This window comes from Nerophis ophidion, linkage group LG04 (genome assembly GCF_033978795.1).
Source record: "Nerophis ophidion isolate RoL-2023_Sa linkage group LG04, RoL_Noph_v1.0, whole genome shotgun sequence".
NCBI lineage: Eukaryota > Metazoa > Chordata > Actinopteri > Syngnathiformes > Syngnathidae > Nerophis > Nerophis ophidion.
In genome coordinates, this window is record NC_084614.1 from 69869890 (window position 1) to 69882870 (window position 12981).

The following is a 12981-nucleotide window of genomic DNA, read 5'->3' on the forward strand; positions in this document are numbered from 1 at the left end:
AAATCTTTAACATCAATATTTATGGAACATGTCCACAAAAAATCTAGCTGTCAACACTGAATATTGCATTGTTGCATTTCTTTTCACAGTTTATGAACTTATATTCATATTTTGTTGAAGTATTATTAAATAAATATACTTATAAAGGATTATTGAATTGTTGCTATTTTTAGAATATTTAAAAAAAAAAATCTCACATACCCCTTGGCATACCTTCTAGTACCCCCAGGGGTCCGCGTACTCCCATTTGAGAACCACTGATATAGAGGATCTTTGACTTGTGTTTTTGCAGTAGCTCTTTAAAAACATTTGAGTGATTCTGTCAGTTAGAGGATCTTTGACTTCTGTTTGGCATTAGCTCCATAAAACAGCTGAGTAATCCGGTCACATTTTGGATCTTGGACTATTTTTTTTTTTTTTTTTTGCAGTAAGTCTTAAAAATACAGCATAACGCTCCTATGTCATATCAAGGATCTTTGACTAGCTTTTATTTTTTTTTACAGTACATTCATACAAACAAATGTGGACCTGTTATATAGATGATCTTTAACTCACATTTTTGCAAGATGTCTTTAAAAAAAACAGCAAAGCGCTCTCATCATATAGAGGAACTTTGACTAGTGTTTTTGCAGTAGTTCTTAAAATACAACTTAGTGCCACTATGTTGTATCAAGGATCTTTGACTAGCTTTGATTTTTTTTTTTTACAGGGCATTCTTAAAACAGATATGGACCTGTTACATTGAGGATATTTAACTCACTTTTTGCAAGAATTATTTAAAAAACAGAGGACCACTACTGTCAATTTCAGGATCTTTAACACTTGTTTGGCACTAGCTCTTTAAAACAGCTGAGTAATCCTGTCATATATTGGACCTTGGACTAGTTTTTTGCATTAGGTCTTAAAAATACAACAGTGTTCCTATGTCATCTAAAGGATCTTTGACTAGCTTTTATTTTTTACAGTACATTCGCAAAAACAAATGTGGACTTGTAATAAAGAGAATCTTTAACCCACACATTTGCAAAAAATTAGAAAAAACAGCGGAGTACTCCTGTCATATAGAGGATCTTGGACTAGTGTTTTTGCAGTAGCTCTTAAAATACAACTTAGTGCTACTATGTCGTATCAAGGATGTTTGACTAGCTTTGATTTTTTTTACAGGACATTCTTAAAAACAGATATGGATCTGTTACATTGAGGATCTTTAACTAACATTTCTAGGTCTTTAAAAAACAGCGGACCACTACTGTCAATTACAGGATCTTCAACACTTGTTTGGCAGTAGCTCCTTAAAACATCTGAGTAACCTTTAATATATTGGATCTTGGACTAGTTTTTTGCCATAGGTCTTAAAAAATACAACATAGTGTTCCTATGTCATATCAAGGATCTTTGACTCGCTTTACAGTACATTCGAAAAAACAAATGTGGACTTGTTATATAGAGGATTTTTAACTCATATTTTTGTAGGAAGTTAAAAAAAAACAAACAGCGGAGCACTCCCCTCATATAGAGGATCTTTGACTAGAGTTTTTGCAGTAGCGCCTCAACAGCTGATTAATCCTGTCATATATTGGCTCTTTGACTAGTTTTTGCAGTAGGTCTTAAAAATACAACATAGTGCTCCTATGTCATATCAAGGACCTTCGACTAGCTTTTATTTTTTACAGTACATTCATAAAAACAAATGTGGACCTGTTAAGTAGATGATCTTTAACTCACATTTTTGCAAGAAGTCTCCTGTCATTAGACGATCTTTGACTAGTGCTTTATCTGGAGGAACTTAAAATTAGCATAAGACTTAAATCAGTGGACCTTTACCCAGCATTTCTTGCAAAATTTTGTTAAAAAACAAAACAAAACAGTTCTATCAGTATTTTGCAGTAGGTCCATAAAACTGCAGAGTTCTTCCATCATATAGAACAGGGGCCTCAAACTCAATTTACCTGGGGGACACTGGATGCAGAGTCTGGGCCGCAAAAAAAGATTTCTTGAATTTTTTTTTTCTCTGTGCAAATAAGACGCGCCTGGGTGCCCCTGTGCTCAACAAAGAAATAATGCATCTCCCACTTTTCCTGGAATTGTCTTTGCTCATCACAAACCTTTATCACTGCAAGCTTTGAAAAAGACATGTTTGGGGTTGTGGAATATATTTGTATTTAGCCGACGAACGGAGAATGTTAATTCCGCAATGTGTTTCGTTCCGCTTTTCCTCCCTAAAGCAACACGGGGGTCGGCGGATAATAGCCAGGAAAGTACCGGGATAGCGAGCGCAAAAAAGTGACGGCTCCCGGAGTGTTTTCCGGCGTCATATAGAAATATATGTAGTGTTCATTGTGTGAGGCAATGCAAATTAAACAATAAAAAAAAACAAATAACGGTTTGAATTGGTCTAGGTTATTGGGGACTGTTATAACTGACGGACAGGTGTCGCGGTGCAACTGCAGCCAGGCACATATGAAAACCCTCGTCTCCATGGCAACGTCTCTGTCGCTTTCACTCATTTGCCGCTTTTCCACTAACGCAGGGGTAGGCAACCCAAAACGTTGAAAGAACCATTTTGGACCCAAATAACACAACGCGGGCTTCAGGGTGTAAGAGGGGTTAGTGCGTCTGCCTCACAATACCAAGGTCCTGAGTAGTCAGGGTTCAATCCTGGGCTCGGGATCTTTCTGGGTGGAGTTTGCATGTCCTCCCCGTGAATGGGTGGGTTCCCTCCGGGTTCGTCCCCACTTCCAAAGACATGCACCTGGGGATAGGTTGATTGGCAACACTAAATTGGTCCTAGTGTGTGAATGTGAGTGTGAATGTTGTCTATCTGTGTTGGCCCTGTGATGAGTTTGCGACTTGTCCAGCGTGTACGCCGCCTTCCGCCCGATTGTAGCTGAGATAGGCACCAGCGCTCCAAGCGACCCCAAAGGGAATAAGCGGTAGAAAATGGATGGATGGATAACACAACGCTGTCAAGCACCATTCATATAAAACTTGCGGACTGCACTAACATTACATTCATATTAAGGTGGGGGCCGCAAAATAACGTCTCGCGGGCCGCAATTGGCCCATGGGCCGTATATCTGAGACCCCTGATATAGAGGATCTTTGACAAGCGTTTTTGCAGATATTGTAAAAGTGACTAGAGTAATTTTCAGAAATAAAATGTAATATTTTTCCCTTTTAAATCGTCATAAAGTCCAAGGTACCATTGAAGTAATTATTGTGTCCGCCAGCAGAGGGAAGCAGAGTGCAATATTGTGTATTGAACTGCTGTCAATGTAACACCGCTTTGCTTTTCACAGTAAATGAATAAAAACATTCATCCATCAATTTTCTACCGATTGTCCCATTTGGGGTCGCAGGGGGGGGGGGGGCGCTGGAGCCTCTCTCAACAATTAGAAAATAATACATTTAAACTAAATATAAAATACACCTTAAATTGGTGCCAAAGTGGGGCTGCTTTCCCTTGGTGGAGGTCTTTACTCTTCTCACTTCAGTGCCATTCAAGTTGTTAATGTGTTAAATGTGCCGAGTGGACAGTACTGCTGGAGAGTGCAAAGGTCGCCTTGCGTAATCGTGTCAGGTGGATGACATTTTATAACCCCCTTGGGCTGAACACACGTCCCAGGGTCCATTTAACGATGCAAAGTTTTACATGACCAAAAAAACAAGTCCAAGCACAGATCAAGCTTTTTGAAAATGTTTATTGACAATGTCTCCCCCCCCCCTGTAAAATACATCGTATAAAAACATTTGCATTCATGTCACAACATTCAGTAAGCATTCTGGGCATTTAAGGCACTGGTGTTAGTGCTTACATTTATATTTGGCACCGCTTTACATTTTTAACAAACATTTATTTTGTACTTTGGGCTGTTTTATTTGAAGTGTAAATAATCAAGAGTCAATAAACGACCTTTAGCAGAAAACTGAATTAACTAAATTGAAGCATTTGAGTAACTGACACGTCACAAAAAAAAAAAAAAAAAAAAGACTAACGTCCCATTTTGGCCCTCAAGAACAGTTTGCCATAATTTTATCTCGGTATGTAAAAATTAGGGGGGGAAAAAATGTCTCTAAAAATGCAACAATTTCTTATTTTTGAGTGCTCTAAATTTCTGAAATTCTACAAAATAAGACATTACAACATGATTAGCATTTTAGAAATCATAACACATTTTTCCTCAAAGCAGATTTAATTTCACCCCACCACGATTTTGCACGAAGATCGATAAAATACGTGTAATTATTGACAGAAAGGATTATTTTTATTTGATTGTACGACCAAAGGTTTTACTTAAATTTCTTCATCCAGATTTTTCCCATTTTTGAGATCTTCGAATCCATAGAATTTACCCTTAAGAGCCACAACTTTGCGCTAAAAATCAATAAAACACGCCATCGATCACAGCGAGAGAAATTGATTATTTTACCTGATCGTGTTACAATATCACATTAGAGCACATTAAACGTTCATTAATTTCACCTATCATCCACAATTTGTGCGGCGTCTTCAGTAATGCGGACGTTGTACCGATCTGTTGTGGTGAAGAAGGAGCTGAGCCGGAAGGCAAAGCTCTCAATTTACCGGTCGATCTACATTCCCATCCTCACCTATGGTCATGAGCTTTGGGTCATGACCGAAAGGATAAGATCACGGGTACAAGCGGCCGAAAGGAGTTTCCTCCGCCGTGTGGCGGGGCTCTCCCTTAGAGATAGGGTGAGAAGCTCTGTCATCCGGGAGGAACTCAAAGTAAAGCCGCTGCTCCTCCACATCGAGAGGAGCCAGATTAAGTGGTTCGGGCATCTGGTCAGGATGCCACCCGAACGCCTCCCGAGGGAGGTGTTTAGGGCACGTCCAACCGGTAGGAGGCCACGGGGAAGACCCAGGACACGTTGGGAAGACTATGTCTCCCGGCTGGCCTGGGAACGCCTCGGGATCCCCCGGGAAGAGCTAGACGAAGTGGCTGGGGAGAGGGAAGTCTGGGCTTCCCTGCTTAGGCTGCTGCCCCCGCGACCCGACCTCTGATAAGCGGAAGAAGATGGATGGATGGATGGATCCACAATTTAGCGATAAGATCTGTGAAATAAGTTATAAACCACTATATCGTGATTAGCAACAGTTATTTTACTTTATCGTACAATTAAGAATTACACTTCAATTTCTTTAACCAACTTTTTCCTATTTCCAAGCACCCCGAATTCATGAAATGTATCCTTACACAGGACAATTTAGCACTTTCCCCCTCCATAAGTAATCAAAAAACAGCATTAGAGACATAAATTGCCTATTTTAACCGACCGCTTTACAAAAGACGGTTTTAAGGCACATTTTCCGAAATACATTTAACTAAAATGCAAGCACTGTTGTAAACTTCACCCCTCAACCAGGTTTCAGCGCTAAGATCAATAAAATACATGCTTTGTTTGAAACAGAAAGGATTATTTCTAACTTGATCGTATGACAAAAAAAAATACTTAAATTAAAGCTTTACTAAAATGATCATTTCTAACAAACCGTTTTCTGATTTCCAAGTGTTTTAGAAAAAACAACATTGCGAAAGAATTACACATTGTTGTTACCTTAATAGATAGTACTTTATTAATGTCGTAAAGTGCCAATTATTTATTTATTTTTAGTAATTTTGAGGGATTCCATCCATTATTTACTGTCAAGTGTGTACTGTATTACAAAAAATATATATATATATATTTTTTTCCGGCCTTTTGTCGCCATGAGCTACTCACCAATTAAGCCGACATTAAGACATAATGACAACAGAGTATTTAATGTATTTCTAGACTACTTTTTAATACATTCATGGTAAAAATCGACCTATTTCAGTCAAAGCCTGTACTAAAATGATACTTTTTAACAAACTGTTTTCTGATTTCCAAGTGTTCTGGAAAAAATAATATTGCAAAAGAAATTACACATTTTCATTACGTTAATGTCGTAAAGTGCCGAAATTGTGTTATTTTTTTGTGCTTTTGAGTCTTTCCATCCAATATTTTCAGTCAAGTGTGTACTGTATTACAAAAAATATATATATATATATTTTTTTTCCGGCTTTTTGTCGCCATGAGCTACTCACCAATTAAGCCGACATTAAGACATAATGACAACAGAGTATTTAATGTATTTCTAGACTACTTTTTAATACATTCATGGTAAAAATCGACCTATTTCAGTCAAAGCCTGTAATAAAATGATACTTTTTAACAAACTGTTTTCTGATTTCCAAGTGTTCTGGAAAAAATTATATTGCAAAAGAAATTACACATTTTCATTACGTTAATGTTGTAAAGTGCCGAAATTGTGTTATTTTTTTGTGCTTTTGAGTGTTTCCATCCACTATTTTCAGTCAAGTGTGTACTGTATTACAAAAATAATTTTTTTTCCAGCCTCTTGTCACCGTGTGCTACTCGCTAATCAAGGCGACATTAAGACATAATGACAACATTATGACAACAGAGAATTTATAGTCTCGATAGATCGCTTTTTAATATATTCACAGTAAAAATCCACGCATTTCAGACACAAGCTTTACTAAAATGATACTTTTTAACAAACCGTTTTCTGATATCCAAATGTTAAAAATTAAAAAAAAAAAAATATTAAGAAAGAAATTACACGTTTTTGTTACGTTAATGTCATAAAGTGCCAAAATGGTGTTATATTGTTGTACTTTTGGCCGTGTGTTACTTGCGAATTAAGGCATCATTTAAACATAATGACAAGACTATGAGAATTTAAAGGCCTACTGAAACCCACAACTACCGACCATGCAGTCTGATAGTTTATATATCAATGATGAAATATTAACATTGCAACACATGCCAATACGGCCTTTTTAGTTTACTAAATTGCAATTTTAAATTTCCCGCGAGTTTCTTGTTGAAAAAACGTCGCGGAATGATTACGTGTACGCGTGACGTCACGGACTGTAAGGAAACATTAGCGCTGCACCAAACACTGCTAAAAGTTGTCTCTGTTCATGGCGTAATTACCCAGTATTTTGGACATCTGTGTTGCTGAATCTTTTGCAATTTGTTCATTTAATAATGGAGACTATAAAAAAACAATGCTGTTGGTGGAAAGCGGTGTATTGCAGCTGTTTTTAGCACCGAGACACAGCCGGTGTTTCTTTGTTTTTAACACAGAGCGGTCAAGCAAACATGTTTTCTCCACGTCAACCAGCATGTTTTTGGATCGGGAAATCGTGATATATATCTTAGCGGAGAAATCACTGGATTATTCGTCATCCTGCAGTAGCTGTTTAAAAGGCAGCTGTGAGCTTGGCTCCTCGGCTTCTCTCTGAGACACTGCGTGTTCTCCGCAGCCATCCGACCTCGAGGTATGTCTTTACAATCTTTAAAATCTCACCAAAACAGTATTAAAACAATAAGCAGATAAGGGATCTTCCAGAATTATCCTAGTAAATGTGTCTAATTACATTTGAAACGCTCACACTGCCGCCGCCCTGAGCCGTTGCTTTTTCTTTCTTTCTAGTCCTTCACTATCAATATCCTAATTCCCAAATCTTTCATCCTCGCTCAATTTAATGGGGAAATTGTCGCTTTCTCGGTTCAGAATTGCTCTTCCTGCTGGTGGCTCCCATTAAAAACAATGCGAATATGTGTGGAGCCCTGCAACTTGTGACGTCACGCGCACATACTTCCGATAAAGGCAGGGCTTTTCTATTAGCGACCAAAAGTTGCGAACTTTATCGTCGATGTTCTCTACTAAATCCTTTCAGCAAAAATATGGCAATATCGCGAAATGATCAAGTAAGACACATAGAATGGACCTGCTATTCCCGTTTAAATAAGAAAATCTCATTTCAGTAGGCCTGTAATGTCTCCATAGATCTCTTTTTAATATATTCACAGTAAAACCTGACACATTTCCGACACAAGCTTCACTATAAATAAGGCACACAGAAGGTGAACAGTATAATTAGCTACTATTACGAAAAAAATACTACTTTTTATGTGTTGTTAAAGTTAAAGTACACATGATTGTCTCACAAACAATAAGTGTGGCGAAATTATTCACTGCATTTGACCCATCACCCTTGATCACCCCCTGGGAAGTGAGGGGAGCAGTGTGGCCGTGCCCGGGACTCATTTTTGGTGATTTAACCCCAAATTACAACCCTATATGCTGAGTGCCAAGCAGGGAGGTAATGGGTCCCATTTTTATAGTCTCTGGTATAACTCGGCCGGGGTTTCAACTCACGACTATTATTAACTTGTGTGATGACTTTATTATGCTGATAGTATATATTTGTACCATGAATTGATTAACGTGGACCCCGACTTAAACAAGTTGAAAAACTTATTCGGGTGTTACCATTTAGTGGTCAATTGTACGGAATATGTACTGAACTGTGCAATCTACTAACAAAAGTTTCAATCAATCAGTCAATCAATCAAGACCTACCAGTAACTTAACTAAACGACAAACTTCACAGTTGTATAATAATATTTTCACATTAAGTTAAAAGATCTGAGCGAGTGAGGTAAAACCGTGGCACAACACAAATGCCAACGTTTGACTATTGGCCCTTGTGTTTGTGAACGTGGCGGCCCGCGGAGTTCGTGCTCGACAGGAACGGGAGGATCTTCTCAAAGAGCAGGACGCAGCCCGCGAAGCCTGAGAGCCCACACACAGCGCGAGGCGATTTTTCAAACAATAAAAACATACTTTTACTTTTGCTTCCAGCGTTGACTTACCTAAGGCTGGTCCCAGCCAGTAAATGAAGCAGTATTCCAGGTAGGTGTGTCCGCTGCAGGGGAACTGGACGGAGAAGGCCAGGACGGGGTTAAAGACCGCCCCGGAAATGCTGCCACCTGTGGATCGACAAAACAAACGGTGATAAAACTGCAGAATGTTAACATGAGTCAACAGGAATTATTTGACGAGATCAGATTACTGTACACCACAAAAATTTTCACAGCATATTTTTCCCGTGAAATGCGATAAATTCATGAAGTTCACCCTTAAGGACAACAGGTTGGCGCTTAAGTCAAAAATAAATGTGTTTGACGACTAAAGCACAATGTGAATATTTTACTTGCTAGGAGGGCTGGGCTTTATATATATGTATTTTGGTTCGGTACGTACCTCGGTTCAGAGGTCACGGTTCGGTTAATTTTCGGTACAGTAAGAAAACAACGAAATATAAATTTTTTGGTTATTTATTTACCAAATTTGCAACATCTTCCACCAAAAATATTTTTCTTAGTGACATATTTGATGTGAAGTAATGGGAATCTTGGGTAGGTCAATAATTCATAATAACGTTGATTTTGATTCAATATTATGTTTTGTGCAATGACAGTTTGAAAGAAAAAAAAAACAGCTTTGTTTTATTAGTCAACATTGCAACTTTTTCTAAATTACTTTTAGCCTATAAGCTTTTTTATTTTCACTTTTGCTCATGTTTTTGTTTATTTTAATAGCATTTTTAGAATGTTCCGTGGGCATTTAAAACATTAGCTGTGGGCCGCAAATGGCTTTCGGGGCACACTTTTGACACCCCTGCTACAGATAATAAAAAATAAAATCTGATAAATCTATGGGTAAAAAGCAGAGCCTGGCGACACATGCGTGTTTATCATAACTCTCTCGCTCTCTCTGTCACTCCCACACGACTGCTGCTGCTTGCACAATTTGTTTTGTTTTTAACCACTTCTTAACCCTGAACGTACATTTAAAATGCACGCAATCCTAACTTAAAATGCCGGACATTTGAGGCATTTAAGAAACTCCACCCGGACAGCCCAGCAAAAGAGGACATATCCGGTGAAATGAGGAGGTATGGTCAGTCTATCGTAGCCCGGTCGCTACTAGCATGCTGTGTATTGTGCCTCGGTGTGCATTGTTTACACAACGTGCGGTACGCTACTTAATATGTCCGTGTGGAAACTCATTCGGTACACCTCTGAACCAAACCAAAACCCCCGTACCGAAACGGTTCAATACAAATACACGTACCGTTACACCCCTGATATATATATATGTATATATATATATATATATATATATATATATATATACATATATATATATATGAATATATATATATGAATATATATATATATATATATATATATATATATATATATATATATATATATATATAAAACCACCTGCAACATCACGCCGTGACTTATTTGGAGTTTTTTGGGGGATTTTGTGTAGTCATTGTCTTGCGCTCCTATTTTTATGTTTTTTCCTGTTTTGTTGGTATTTTCCTGTAGCAGTTTGATGTCTTCCTTGAACGCTATTCCCCGCACCTGCTTTGTTTTTGCAAACAAGACTATTTAAATTGTGCGGACGCTATCCTTCTTGGTGGGGACATTGTTGATTGTCATGTTATGTACTGATGTACTTTGTGGACGCCGTCTGCTCCACACGCTGTAAGTCTTTGCTCCAGCATTCTGTTTTTGTTTACTTTGCAACCTTAAGCTTCAATGCTTTTTTTTAGTGGCACTCGCCTTTTGTTTATTTTTGGTTTTAGCGTTAGGTACCTTTTTTACCTCACACTGCCTCCCGCATATTGTGATCACGACAAACCATGTTCCCAAATTCTACAAAACAATTAGCTACCAGCTGCCACCTACTGATATGGAAGAGTATTACACGGTTACTCTGCCGAGCTTTGGACAACACAGACACTAAACAACAACACATTATTTTCGGGTTATAATTACTCGTTAACAAAAAAATATTTTTAACCCAATTAGGTGAATTTACATAATCTCACACGGCACACCAGACTATATATCACGGCACAGTGGTTGAAAAACACTGGCTTAAACCATGTTGCCGACACAAACAAAGCAATTAGCTACCTGCTGCCACCTGTTGATATGCCGAGCTCTAGACAGCACAGACACTCAACAACGGCACATTTGCGGATTATAATTACGGGTTTTGCAAAAAATATTTTTAACCCAATTCGGTGAAATTACATAATCTCCCACGGCACACCAGACTGTATCTCACGGCACAATTGGACCGCTCGTCGGGACCCAGGATGGACCGCTCGCCTGTATCGATTGGGGACATCTCTACACTGCTGCTCCGCCTCCGCTTGAGATGGTCTCCTGTGGACGGGACTCTCGCTGCTGTCTTGGATCCGCTTTGGACTGAACTCTCGCGGCTGTGTTGGAGCCACTATGGATTGAACTTTCGCAGCATCATGTTAGACCCGCTCGACATCCATTGCTTTCGGTCCCCTAGGGGGGGGGGGGGGGGGTTTGCCCACATCTGAGGTCCTCTCCAAGGTTTCTCATAGTCAGCATTGTCACTGGCGTCCCACTGGATGTGAATTCTCCCTGCCCACTGGGTGTGAGTTTTCCTTGCCCTTTTGTGGGTTCTTCCGAGGATGTTGTAGTCGTAATGATTTGTGCAGTCCTTTGAGACATTTGTGATTTGGTGCTATATAAATAAACATTGATTGATTGATTGACAATTGAAAAAAAAACTGGCGTAAGAAATAAAAAAAATTTCATGTGGTATATATACCTTCTACATCGCTAGAACTGCTTTGGTGGATGTGGCCATCTTGATTTTCAACCTCATAAATGGAAGACTCACAACACACCTGTGACGCCTTTTCCATCGCCGACATCCAACTTTTAAGGTAAATGGAACGCACCTTAAGAACAATAAAAGTGTAGATGCTGTACCTCAGTGTTTTTCAACCACTGTGCCGCGGCGGCACACTAGTATACAGTGAGATATAGTCTGGTGTGGCGTGGGAGATTATGTAATTTCACCTAATTAGGTTAAAAAAGTTTTTTTGCAAACCAGTAATTATAATCCGCAAATGTGCTGTTGTTGAGTGTCTGTACTGTCTGGAGCAGTGGTTCTCAAATGGGGGTACGAGTACCCCTGGGGGTACTTGAAGGTATGCCAAGGGGTACGTGAGATTTTTTTGAAATATTCTAAAAATAGCAACAATTCTAAAATCCTTTATAAATATATTTATTGAATAATACATCAACAAAATATGAATGTAAGTTCATAAACTGTGAAAATAAATGCAACAATGCAATATTCAGTGTTGACAGCTAGATTGTTTGGGGACATGTGCCATAAATATTGATGTTAAAAATTTCTTTTTTTGTGAAGAAATGTTTAAAATGAAGTTCATGAATCCAGATGGATCTCTATTAAAATCCCCAAAGAGGGCACTTTAAGTTGATAATTACTTCTATGTGTAGAAATCTTTATTTATAATTGAATCACTTGTTTATTTTCAACAAGTTTTTAGTTATTTTTTATATCTTTTTTTCCAAATAGTTCAAGAAAGACCACTACAAATGAGCAATATTTTGCACTGTTATACAATTCAATAAATTTGAAACTGATGACATAGTGCTGTATTTTACTTCTTTATCTCTTTTTTTCCAACCAGAAATGCTTTGCTCTGATTAGGGGATACTTGATTTAAAAAAAAATTCACAGGGGGTACATCACTGACAAAAGGTTGAGAACCACTGGTCTAGAGCTTGGCATATCAGTAGGTGGCAGCAGGTTAATTGTTTTGTAGATGTCAGGAACATGGTTTGTCGTAATCACAATATGCGGGAGGCAGCGTGCCGATAAAAATGTTTCTAATGCACAAACCAAAAAAAAAAAAAAAAGGCCTGAATTGATATACGTGGACCCCGACTTAAACAAGTTGAAAAACTTATTCGGGTGTTACCATTGAGTGGTCAATTGTACGGAATATGTACTGTACTGTGCAATCCACTAATAAAAGTCTCAATCAACCAATCAAAAATGAAATAACCACATGCTGGTTGCAAGAGTTGCCACTCCTACGTCTGTGGCTGACTGGGAGATAGTTGGCCTTATTTTAAGATGTGTAGCAAAGCCTTTTTTACACCATGGTATGCGTTATTATCAATAAGCCTCAAAAGTTGTGCAAACAGTTAAATTTCAAAGCGTCCGAATAAACCTAA

General features: G+C 38.4%; 1 protein-coding gene across 1 annotated transcript in view; it reads right to left on the reverse strand.

Annotated features, from left to right (window-relative positions):
- The window catches only part of LOC133551811 (aquaporin-11-like), a 33914-nt gene that overhangs the window by 15253 nt on the left and 5680 nt on the right, over nucleotides 1-12981 (reverse strand). Inside the window, exon 2 of the mRNA XM_061898920.1 lies at nucleotides 8737-8853. Coding sequence (XP_061754904.1) covers nucleotides 8737-8853 — 117 coding nt within the window. The remainder of the gene's footprint in view (nucleotides 1-8736; nucleotides 8854-12981) is intronic.